At 32.6% G+C, this 13,462-nt stretch overlaps 1 protein-coding gene across 1 annotated transcript; it reads left to right on the top strand.

Moving 5' to 3' along the window:
- The first annotated feature begins 339 nt into the window (after nucleotides 1-339).
- LOC139522347 (tetraspanin-18-like) lies at nucleotides 340-11,308 on the top strand. The gene is made up of 7 exons (XM_071315878.1): nucleotides 340-475; nucleotides 2,216-2,449; nucleotides 3,597-3,671; nucleotides 5,161-5,262; nucleotides 8,262-8,453; nucleotides 9,262-9,345; nucleotides 10,881-11,308. Exons 1-7 carry the CDS (start codon nucleotides 416-418, stop codon nucleotides 10,998-11,000), a joined length of 867 nt encoding a protein of 288 aa, XP_071171979.1. The 5' UTR covers nucleotides 340-415; the 3' UTR covers nucleotides 11,001-11,308.
- Nucleotides 11,309-13,462: the final 2,154 nt, after the last annotated feature.

Genomic DNA, 13,462 nt, shown 5'->3' with positions numbered 1-13,462 from the left:
ATTATAATTTACTAAAGAATATGATATATTTCTGACAGAAATATATAAATTTGATAAATTAAAACTTAATTTAAGCTAATCGCTCTTGCTTATTAATTTCTGCTGTGTGTTTTTAAGGAGTGTATTCTAATTATTTGAATGTTATAAATGTAGTTACTTCCCTTGTTACGGGCCATAAAAAGAATTGTTACCTTCAAATGATAAATTATGAAGATCGCAGTGCATAGCTTATGCCATCAGATTCATATGGGGCTTTCCGCCATGACGAAAAAACAGCAAAAATAATTCCTTTATAAAAATATATACAATACACAGTGAGTTGATAATACTTGCATTTCAATTTCAGATAACATTGAATGGACGTAGAAGAAAAATTCGAAGCCTTTATATAATAGGAATTAGTTAGATCCTCATCATGAATATCTTTGGTACAGCTGGAATGGTGTTTCTGATCGTTCTCAATATTACATTTGTTGTAAGTTGTAATTAACGATTCATTTCTATATTCTATATGGCCGAGCAATCTGAGTAATTCACCTACAGCAATCAGTAGTTTAACAATACTGATATTTTACTTTCAAAACCTGCTCGTAGCAGGTTTGTTCAACTTCGATCTTTATTGACTTGGATTGACAGTTCTCCTGTCGAAGGTGATTTTTTTTACATAACTGGGTCGATACCTCTGCTGGTGGACTGTCATTCCCCGATGGTATCATCAGCTTAGTAGTCAGTACTTCAGTACTGACATGATTAATAAACTTTTCTAAAATTGTCCGTTTATAAATTTTGAAAGTATTAAGAAACCAAGGTTTCAACTCCCTCAGGCAAAGCTGGCTTTAGATTAATTTGGCTATCTTATTTAGGTATTTTTGTCATATAGCTCTTCAACGGTTTCGGTACTTATACATCCTCGGATTTCAAAAGTTTGGCTTTGAGCGTTCCTGATGAAGGTAAATCCAGAAAAACGCTTCGGACGCATACAATTATTACACATGTTGTTTTCAATTGTTTGATATAGTAGTTCTTTCTAGACAATCCAAAACCAATAAAAACTGGCCGCCACGATATAGCCACACGTGCTGAAATTTGCGTTACACACGTATGACACCAACAATTAAACAATCACCAATCGTATGTCAACCTTACAAAATAAGAGAGACAATTCATGGTCTAGAATATCAAGTGCATTTTTCTTACGAACAGGAATGGAAAAAACTTGGTTTAATCTAGTATGCAAAACAATAGAAATAGGCTACAAATGTAAAGATAATGTTATGTAAAACATATATTACTATTTAAGGTGCGGAAAACACGTCAGAACTGTGATTAACAAAACAAGTATTTTGACTGCAAAATTCATAAAAACAGGTAGCACCTGAAAATATTATAACTTTTCATACAGGGTGTTATCAAGACACCATATTAAAATCTGGTACACTACACATACAAAGCTTGAAACGTTAAACCGAAGAAAGTATAGCCTAAAGGCCGAAATTACAGATATAACTAATTAAAACCCTATTTTACCAATCTATAAATTTTCATAAGCTATAAACATATATTATGCAAAAAATGTATACTAGTACTAGTATTTAAACTATGAAATCACCGAAGCGCTTACATTTCTTTCTTAGAGCTGTAAATTCAATCTGATGACAATTGTAAAACCCATTTAGTGTTTATATAATTGATCTTGTTTAAATTTATGTACGATCAAATCAAATCGTTTATATTTGGAAGCCAACTATGAATTAAGTTATTTATATACAGGATTCAGTTAGAATGTTAGTGGAACCTGTTCTTTTTAACTTCATCTATGAAAATAATAAAAATAGACTTTGGAATGTCTTTTAAACTGAAAAAAAGGGATGCCATTGTCGAACTATTAAGAGACAAATTCCCGTCAAACACTTTGAACAACCAAATTATACCAAAGGAACTGCGTTTCCGTTGCTTTTCCAAGAGACATTGGCAGTTATAAATGACAGATCGATCCAGAAACTCGAGTAGTCGGTACGTCTGAAAGGTATGAAATAAATGATGCATTTTCTCTCTTGATAAAGCTAAATAATCGTAGGAAAATAATCTCAAAAAGAAACATTCTGTAACTAAGCAATATTGAGAACCATAACACTGAGTGTCAAATGCATTGTTACTTGAACTTTCGGAGATATTATATTTTAATACGTTAATTGGAACATGCCCTCCTTTTTAGCTACTAGGACTCGGTTTAATTATTGCTGGTGGTATGTTACGAGAGAAAAGTGAGACTGTAAATGATAAAGTTTTACCACTACTGAATGAGATAGGAATTGGTCCTGGTTTTACAATGGGAGATTTGCTGGAGGCAATAGCTATACTTGTGATAATCATTGGGATAATAGCCTTTACCTTATCTGCGATTGGTGGATTCGGAGCCTGTTGTAAAAACCGAGTATTATTAATAATTGTAAGTGACTTAAATCATATTAACATATAATTGCATGTGTGTTTTTCAAATGTATTTACTTGTTTTAACCATGAGAACAATGGTTGACTTGTCGAATAAAATTGAGAACGGAAATAGGGAATTTGTATAACAGACAACATCCCGATCATATACCAGATAACAGCTGAAGGCTGCCAATCAGACTTCCATACAGGAAAAAAAATCCCGCAATCAGAGGCGGGCTGTAGCTGGCCCCTTAATAAAAAAGAGTAGGTTCAATAAGGCCTTACAATGGCCCCCTCTTTTTCGCAAAAATTTTAAATTGGGATTTATTTACCATTTCACAATGAATAATAGCTAATACAGTGACTAGATAGGAAATTATTCTTTTCGTTGCAAATTTACGTTCCTGCGTTTTTCATGACGTCACAAATAATACTCATTTTGATTTTCCACGAAAAAAACAATGAAAATGGGTAAATTTCCATTGAATTTTGGACATGAAACATAGAGCACATACGTTGACAAAACGATCTTTTGCAATAATGTTTGTATTTGAAATTTTACATGACTAATTTAAATACGTCTGCGCTCCATGATTGCTGATCTTAAATTTGGCTGAAATCCTGCCGATTTTGGCAAATTTCGCCAAAATCCCATATTTTGACCTAACTGGGATGTAAAAATCAACGCTTTAGAATAAAACTATGACAAACATTGTTCTATACAACTTTCTCACATGTCCTTAAGTCAACATTTTTATCTTGTAGCATTGAACTTTATAATTGGTGCCAAAAATTACCCTTAACTGGAATTCGCTCTAGTCAGCCGAGAACCTTACCGAACTTACTCCTTTGTACTAGTTCAGTGAAAATGGAAGTGATATTAACCTCTACACTTCAAAAAAAGGGTTATAAAAGGAAACTATCAAAGAGTGCACAAGTCATAAGTCAAAGGAAGCCTTGACCAGAAAGGCGTTGCAGCAAATAAATACAAAAGAGTACTTCATTAAAAACAAAAGATTGAACAAAACAACTGTAAAACATTCTGAATATGTGCATTCAGTAGTTCCTGTTCCACCACTGAAACCCGACAAATTTTCTTGTAATCATCTATCCTAAATATAAGAATAATCTTTGATATAAGTATTTTAATTTTGTTTTTTTAGTATGGAGTAGGAGTGATCCTTATTGGTGCAGCTGAGATATTTGTGCTGAAAGCATGGACTGATTTAAAGAAAGAGGTATGTACAGACACATTGATAGTCACAGTGCCATTACAAGGTTTATAACCCCTAAGACAAAGTTGACCTACAATAAATTTGGCTATTTTTTTTATTTTATTTTTTTTTTTGGGGGGGGGGGGGTAATATAGCTCTTAAAAGAGGGACGAAAGATACCAGACGGACAGTCAAACTCATAAATCGAAAATAAACTGACAACGCCATGGCAGTAAATGAAAAGGACAAACAGACAAACAATAGTACACATGACACAACATAGAAAACTAAAGAATAAACAACACGAACCCCACCAAAAACTAGGGGTGATCTCAAGTGCTCCGGAAGAGTAAGAGTGCTCCGGAAGGGTAAGCAGACCCTGCTCCACATGTGGCACCCGTCGTGTTGTTAATGAGATAACAAATCCGGTAAATAGTCTAATTCGGTAGGTCATATTCATGAAGGGAAGGGGATTGTAGTTACGACGTAAGGAACATATCCGATATCATTTGGAAAACGGTTATTACATAACGGTCACTCAACCAACTCGTGATGGCGTCCGTAAAATTTACGAAGAGAGGATTTCAACTTCACCATTTGGAACTCTTGATTTAATAGCTTCCTTGTGAGCAACAACCCTCTATCAAAAAAATCATGATATGAAATGCAAGCACGGGAATGTCGTACCAGTTGGGGGATATATACAAGGTATGCAGGTGCTGCTGGAATGTTGCTACTTAGAAATTGAAAGTTCACAATTGGAAAGCTGAAATCATCTTAAACTGTTTCGGTTCTTATACATTCTTGGCTTTCATATGTTTGGCTTTGTGCGTTTCTGATGAAGGTAAATCCAGAAAAGCTCTAATTGTAAAGTGAGTTTAATATTACTACAAAACTGATAAACTGATTGTAGAAGATGGGCTCTGTATATTTTAAAATGAGCTAAATATTACTACGAAGTTAAACTAGAATTGGGCTACACAGCTACTTTTGCATAGGTACTATTTCTGTACTAAAAATCTGTAGTACTGGAAATTTACTTTCAATATTCAGTACTATTTTGTTACTTTAAAATTATTGTAATATTTAGGTACCTGTTTTTTTACAGTAATTAATTTGTACTTCAAATTTAGGTACTACAGATTTTCGGTTACTAGTATACCATCACATTTTCAGCATTTTGAAAGTCTTTCTATTTCAAATCTCTTAAAATTATGGTTTTCAAACATGGAGTATTGTATTATTTCTGTACCGAAATATTTAGTACAAATCAAGTACTGTAAAATACCAGTACCTAAATATTACAATAATTTTAAAGTAAAGAAATAGTACTAAATATTAAAAATAAATTTCCAGTAGTACATATTTTTAGTACAGAAATAGTAACTATGCAAAAGTAGCTGTGTATCATGTCAATTTCTTTCTGCGAAGTGAACTATCATTATGGTTTTGATAAGTTAAATACAATCGGTTGGATGACTAGTTTGATGTGAAATCTATATTTATTTCACAGTTGAATGAAACAATAAAGAGTACATTGTTGAAACTGCTAAACGATTATGAAGGAAATACAGACGATATTCTAACGATTGCATGGAACTTTGTTTTTCTTCTGGTAAGCGTAACTTTATTTATCTGCTGGTAAGCATTACTTTATTTATCAATTTAGATTTTAATTGTCATCTACAGAAAAAAAAAACAGTTTTGTCAAGAAAGATAACAAGAACAGCATTCAAGTTCCGTCGTCTAATTGCGTTGTTAATGGATATTTAGAATCTGTTTACTATCACTTTATTGATTGCAAAGCAGTCACATCTCAGGAGAAATACTGTTCATTATCATTATCTACAAGTTGTAAGCTTGACAGTACTTACATGGAGGGCATCAACAACACAGGGACTCGGTTAGCTAAAATTTTCTTTATCAGTTTTGTTTTCAAATTTTTGTTTCGTATTTCCTATCTATTTGAATTACATTATTGACGTTTTTAACGTTTGCATCACTATTTCATTGTTAAATAATGATTTAAAACAATTAAAAAATATTAAAGCTATATTAAACCCCAAATAAACTCATACTACAACAACCTATTGATGGATAAGTTGAAATCTATTGATGATAAAAGTAAATTAAATTTTTATAAAGGACTTGAGCCAAATCTATTGATCAAACCTTACCTCTCTAACCCAAACTTTGAATTTAGAAAATTAATTACAAAACTTAGAATCAGTGACCATTCATTATTAATTGAATAAGGAAGGCATTTTAAAATTCCTCGCGAAGAGAGACTTTGCAAAAATTGCAAAGTAGTAGATGATGAGAAACATTTCTTAATAAATTGATCTCATAATTCAAATATAAGATTAACATATTTTAATTGCATTAACAGAGAAAGTAATTCATTTGCTAATCTCACTGACAATGACAAAGTTATATAATTAAACCATCAACACCAACACAAGTGAATAAACTAGGATCCTTTATAAAAAAAAAGTCAATGGAACTGAGGACAGGGGACCCTTTAATATTTACCTGAATTTGTGTATATATATTGAGTTACTTAGTTATTGTCTTTATTTGTTTTTGTTGTTGTTATATGTCACAAACTACGGGGCGCCGAATGGGACTCTTTTGGTTTTGTACAAAATTCAATTCTGTCATAACAAAATCATTTTTGTCTTACAAAACTATGTGCTACAGACTTGTTTTGTGAGAACTTCAATTTTGTGATGACAAAATTCATTTGTGTAGACAAAATTCGTTTTTGTCATGACAAAATTCATTTTTGTAGACAAAATTCATATTTGTCATGACAAAAGTCAATTTTGTCTAAAAGGTATGCAAATATAAACATAATTTGCATACAAAATTGACTTTTGTTACCTGATATGGAAATTAAATCACAAAAGTCAATTGTGTGAGGTAAGATTCAATTTTGTGAGACAAAATTGACTTTTGTGAGACAAAATTAACTTTTGTGAGACAAAATTGACTTTTGTGAGACAAAATTGACTTTTGTGAGACAAAATTGACTTTTGTGAGACAAAATTCAATTTTGTGAGACAAAATTCAATTTTGTCAATTTTGTTGAGACAAAAGTCAATTTTGTTAATTTTGTTGAGACAAATGTCAATTCTGTCAATTTTGTTGAGACAAAAATCAATTTTGTTGAGACAAAAGTCAATTTTGTTAATTTTGTTGAGACAAAAGTCAATTTTGTTAATTTTGTTGAGACAAAAGTCAATTTTGTTAATTTTGAAAGTCAATTTTGTTAATTTTGTTGAGACAAAAGTCAATTTTGTTAATTTTGTTGAGACAAAAGTCAATTTTGTTAATAATTTTGTTAATTTTGTTGAGACAAAAGTCAATTTTGTTAATTTTGTTGAGACAAAAGTCAATTTTGTGACGACAAAATTCATTTTTGTGACGACAAAATTCATTTTTGTGACGACAAAATTGACTTTCGTGAGACAAAAATCAATTTTGTTGAGACATTTGTTGAGACAAAATTCAATTTTATTGAGACAAAAGTCAATTTTGTCAATTTTGTTGGAACAAAAGTCAATTTTGTGTCACAAAAGTCAATTTTGTCAATTTTGTTGAGACAAAAGTCAATTTTGTCAATTTTGTTGAGACAAAAGTCAATTTTGTCAATTTTGTTGAGACAAAATTCAATTTTGTCAATTTTGTTGAGACAAAAGTCAATTTTGTCAATTTTGTTGAGACAAAATTCATTTTTGTCAATTTTGTGTAACAAAAGTCGATTTTGTATGCAAATTAGTTCACAGAAACCAAACTAAACTAATTTGAATACAAAATTGACTTTTGTCGCCCAATTTTCAAATTAGGTAACAAAATTCAAGTCTGTGTAACAAAAATGAATTTTGTCATGACAAAAGTGACTTTTGTCCGCTGATAGATAATTTTGTATGACAAAATTTTAAATTTGTAGTATGATACAAATTTTGTTAAACTGAACTTATTTTTGTTGAACAAAAGTCACTTTTGTCCGTACAAAATTGAATTTTGAGTACAAAACCACAAAAGTCCCATTCGGCGCCCCGTACAAACTGTATAGTTTATATGGCAATAAAACTTTGAATTGAATTGAAATTGTTAAATTGTAATATGCAGTCTCTATCCATGTCCATATACTAAAACATCTTAAAGAAATCTAAGTCGCCATTTTGAATAGTCTACCCTTCTTTAAATTTACAAATCTGGTCAGGCGCGGATCCAGAGAGAGGGGGGGGGGGGGGGGGGGGTTCCGGGGGTTGGAACCTCCCTTTTTTTGGAAGATCAATGCATTTGAATGGGGATATGTAATTGGAACCCCCCCCCCTTTGTCCTGGGTTAGGAACCCCCCCCCCCCTTTTAAAATGGCTGGATCCGCCCCTGCTGGTCTTCCAAAAGTTTGTACCAATATGACGGTGGTTTTCCAGTTATTTCTTTGATTAACATAGGGTTTAGTTTTACCAGATTTTACATCTTTTTATGTTCTTCGCTTTTTTCATAAGCGCGACTGTCACAGCGGACAGTAATAGTTATCATTATTTAAAAAAATGAAGAAAGCAAAACAGATATAGCTATATCATATTTTTTGTATATTTCCAGTTTGATTGCTGTGGAGTAAATACACAATCTTCTGTTGACGATTTTTCAACATCAACTTGGGCATCAGCGACACGTGGTACTGACGTCATACCTGGCTGGTGTTGTAAAGAAGCAACCATTGATACTGCGTCATCACTGTATGGTACAAACTGTACCATCACACCAACAAGTTCAAATTCTTACATTGAAACAGTAAGTATATATTTAAAATATAATATAACAGAGACGATGAGTATAAAGTAAAACCATAAAAAATACCGAACCTTGAGGAAAATTCACAACGGAAAGTTCTCCCGCATGAATAACAAATTTATCACGAGTTGGTTGACCGTTATGGAATAACCGTTTCACAAATGATATCGGATGTGTTCCTTACGTCTTAACTACAATCCCCTTCCCTTTCATGAATGTGACCTACCGAATTAGACTTTTTACCGGATTTGTTATCACATAAGCAACACGATGGGTGACACATGTGGAGCAGGATTTGCTTACCCTTCCGGAGCACCTGAGATCACCCCCTAGTTTTTTGGTGGGGTTCGTGTTGTTTATTCTTTAGTTTTTTATGTTGTGCCATGTGTGCTGTTGTTTGTTTGTCCTTTTTCATTTTTAGCCATGGCGTTGTCAGTATGTTTTAGATTTATGAGTTTGACTGTCCCTTTGGTATCTTTCGTCCCTCTTTTAAATGTTTTCCCACAAATATCAAATGTGTGTGTAGCTCCTCCACCTGATTTGTTACTGAATAGAAATATGTGTTAATTGTTCTTAAAAAAAATCGAGTATATATAGTATTTACTTTAAGAATTACTATTTTCTAATAGAACCAAATACCTCTAAACTTACATTTAAATATGTGTAGTTATGAATGACGTTTAGTTCTACACATAGAAAGATTTGGTGGTTCGTATTTAGTTATTTAAATGAAAACTTTTTTTTTTTGCGATGTATTATGTAATCTAATTTGCCAAAAGCTCTTGCAAATATATTTAATATTTTATAGGGATGTTATACGGCTATAGAAAAGATATTAACTACATACAGTTCAACTTTCATATCAATATGTACAATAATATTACTAGTAGAGGTAAGATAGCAATTTGGAACTTAAATTCATAAGTACTGTAAAATTGAGTATGGAAATTGGGAATGTGTCAAACAGACATCAACCATACAAAAGGGCAGAAAACGGCCGAAGTTCAGCAATGAGTTTTTAATACAGCGAGAGAAAAAAACCCGCACTCCTTAACAAAAACATGAACATATACTGACCGACTTTAGAAACGCAACACTATATTATGTTTTTGTTATTTTTGAATGAATGTGTCACCGTCAAAAGCGATGACTGCCTGTTACAAACGCGCCAAAATGATTGTCAGGATGGTCAACAAATTCTGTCTGACATGTTTTTGGTTCTGTTTTACACCTTCTGATTTTGCATTTGTTCAACCAATTAATTGGAACTTGAGGGCTTTAAAGGTTTTCCTTCAGTCGATTCTTTGGCAATTCAATTGATGGGAAACATTTATGGAATGCATCTGTACGTAATGGCATTCGGCAATTTGATTAGCAGTTGACGTTGCGGCCGTAAACTTGTCTGGAAAATGACGTTACGTAATCAAATTCTGTTGACGTTTTATTGTCACTACACGTTAATCTGTTCATTGATGGCCAGCAATAAATCTTGTCTACTTGTATCGTTGTCGGAAAGACAGTAAGACGAGTTTTTGAAGTCATACAGTATGGGTGCAGCATGTTTATGTTTTCCTGTTCGCAGTATTCTTAAGGACTGATTCAGTTTTTTTTATTTCTCAGTCTTGGCAATATGGAGATGCAACATTTTTTTAACTAATTGAAGTGTGGCAAAGAATTGAAAGAACTGTTCCACAAAGCAAAAAAATCTTTCATGGGTCCCAAATGTCGCTTTAAAAAATTCGTGCGACTTCAAAAATTCGTATGTTCAATAACCACTGGTAAGTCAGATTTTGATTTTTTGTAAAGAGAAAGAAGTATGGTAAGCATGAAAAGTAGTTGTAAGAGAATCAAACAACATTTGGTAAAAAAATCAACAAAATGAGTGTTGCGTTTTTAAAGTCGTTCAGTATATAATGTACTTGTCTTTCAGGCAGTAAAATGGACACGTATTTGATATTACAGAAAAATTTGATTCAAGTCAGAGAAAAACCAAGTCAAGTATTTTGAGAAAATATAAACTGCGCGTATTTTCTACAATATACACTTAAATGCTTTGGAAATGAACTATTTGTATTCGTTATATAAACGAATATAAGTTAATGAAGTACAGTCAATCGAACAAGAAAAAGTAGTTAAACATATGACTTATTTCCCTTTGATTATATTCTACCAGACACCAACACGCCAACCTTAAGAAACAAACACCTACAAAAAGAAAAGACTATAATTAGATACTCAACTATTTTAGTATATGCTTTCAATTTTGAAAGTAATTTCTACTTTTGACTCGATCGTCTTGGGTGCATGTCATATTTGTCACTTGACTTTTAGTATGTGGCAATATACTTATTATTTTCATAAGTTAGTATTTGAATAATAAGTGTGTTACATTTTAAAATGCATTATTTATTTGAAATTTCATTTTAGATCGTTGCTGTAATTTGCGCTGTTGTCATGGTGATTCAAATAACGAATGACGTCACATCAAATAGAAACAGAGAAGGCATAGTATTACACACCATAAATAAAACCAGTCCTGATGTATGAATGTTCCTTCTTCTATCTTATACCTTAACATTCTGAGCTTGTGAAAAAAAATGGGAATATTTATCTTTGACGTCAGTCGATTGTGTTCTATACCAGGAAAGAACAGTTCGTTAAACACGCATCATACGCAACGTACAGCTTCGCTTCGGACGTATTAGTCCATTACCAGGTCGAACGTAAAGCTGTTATTCTACTTTGTAAAGAAGGTCTTGAGTTGAAGTGAGAAAAAAGAATGAAAGTCTGCATGGCCGTCTCGTGTAATAAAAATCAAGAAAAGATGTTCATCATGAAATAAAATATATAATTATATTCTATTATAAAGTTAGCGTCTTTGTCATTTTCTGTCCGTGTGAAATAACTAGATGTTTAGTTTTTCCATTCGTTAGTTTCACATTCCCTCTTTGAGTTCCATTTTCTATACAGGTCCGTTCACAAAATACTGTATAATTGTTTAATTAGTCCGAATATGCATAAAATGTTTGCATCAAGAAAAATAACCACATTTGAAACCATCAAAAATCTATGAATGTACTTTTCTCACTAAAACAAGCTGTTTTCCATGGTAAACACTCGGGTAAACATATTGAAATTGTATTTACATTTATTTTATACTAAACCTCAGGAGTATTTTCAAATGTAATGTCGAAACTTAAATATTTACTCTGACGTAAGACGTCTAACGAAATACACAATAACTTTACTCTCCTTTACATGATATGTAAAAATAACTATTCAATTCATAATTCCATCAATGGAATTTATTTCAACTGGCTAATTTCTTTTCATAAAAATTTCAATTCGAATCTGGATCAACTAACTCGGCTGACCGTGACTATTCACTGAGCTGTTTGACATACGCTTTGTATTGGTATATGGATGGATACAGGTGGTTTTTTTTATTCGCGTTGCTGTTAATCAACCAAGCAGCTGGAATCCGGTTTATTTTCTATAGTATTAACTAGAAACATATTCAAAGAATACAGTTTTATAACTTCTTAATGTCATATCCAATATTTATCAAAACCTAAAGGGGAGATACATGTGTACATGCACCTTACTTCCTATTTTTTTCCGTGGATGTCAATACACCTAATCGCTATTTATTCCATACCGGATAAGTTCTAACATTACACAACTTTTTCATCCAGTTGAAGCTATCTGGGGGCCGTTGAAACAATTCACCATGCACAATACTTTTTAATGAAAACCCTTTTAACTTACCGTAAATACTTAAAACAAAATAATTTTTACTTCAATTTAATTTCGAAAAAAGTGGATCATACTATATTAAAGTTTCTTGATAATCGCTTTCTAAAGTTTTTCCTCCCTCAGCTCTCTACTGAAAAACCTCTATTTTCAGCCGCATGACCCAAACAGGAAGTTTTACATGTGACTGGTTTTGCCAGATTGGACTAAATAGCAATAAAGTGTATTTTCTGGGATTGTTGAAAACTTGCATATTCATCACTATCTGATTTTATGGGTATAACAATCCAGACAGACAAATAGCAATAAGGTGTTTAGGAAAACATGACCTAAAGCCTCCTTCATATAAGTCAAAAACTTGGGAACTCATACTGAATGGTCAAATGTGTTCAATATGAAAATTGCAGTTAAGATGGTAAAATCACAAATCAGCCGTTAACGAAATGGACTGAAAGTATGACTTTTGCGCAAATTTAAAAGGGAAACAGAGGCGGATTTAGAGGGGGGGCCCAGCCCCCCCTTTTTGGGAAAAAATTTGGTTGCTTATATAAGGAATCACTGAAGCATGACTGGAGCGGGCCCCCTCTTAGGTCAGTCAGTGGGCCCCCACTTATGAAAATTCCTGGATCCATCACTGGGAAATGACGGGGAAGGGGCAAATTAACATTCAAGCAGAGCAAATGCTGTTTAAATTAGTATGCGGGTTTTAAATATAGAGTGAAAGTGGAGTCATCTTTTTAAACTTAAGTTAAATATAACTTATGTAGACTTACCTTCTAATTCAATAAAAAAAAAACCACACACGACTCAGAACTATGTCTAATTCACTTGGACTACTAATATGCAAACCTAAAAACAAAAAGAAATATATCATAAAATAGTGATTGAAAAATTCACAACACTTTGAAAGGATAATCCAGACACGTGTTACACGTGGAGCATGTTTGTTTACAAATAATAATGTCACGTGATCGCGCACTGACCTCGCATGTTGCATCGCCCTTACAATTCACCAATACATAACCATTTTCATGCAAACATGCAACATGAATGTGATTGGTTATCAAATAATACAAAAATAATGCATGAACCGTTGAAGAAAAAATTATTTCATCAAATAGATGGATTTTCACTTTCGACACGAATAGGTCGAGTTGACATTTCTGTCATCGGAGATAGTATTGAGATAAATGGGATAAAACGGACCGTCAAAAAGGTCTAGAGAAGCAAATCAGTAGAACCTTAACATGAATAAG

Source organism: Mytilus edulis, chromosome 5, assembly GCF_963676685.1.
Source record: "Mytilus edulis chromosome 5, xbMytEdul2.2, whole genome shotgun sequence".
Classification (NCBI taxonomy): domain Eukaryota; kingdom Metazoa; phylum Mollusca; class Bivalvia; order Mytilida; family Mytilidae; genus Mytilus; species Mytilus edulis.
This window is presented reverse-complemented; position numbering and strand designations above follow the sequence as displayed.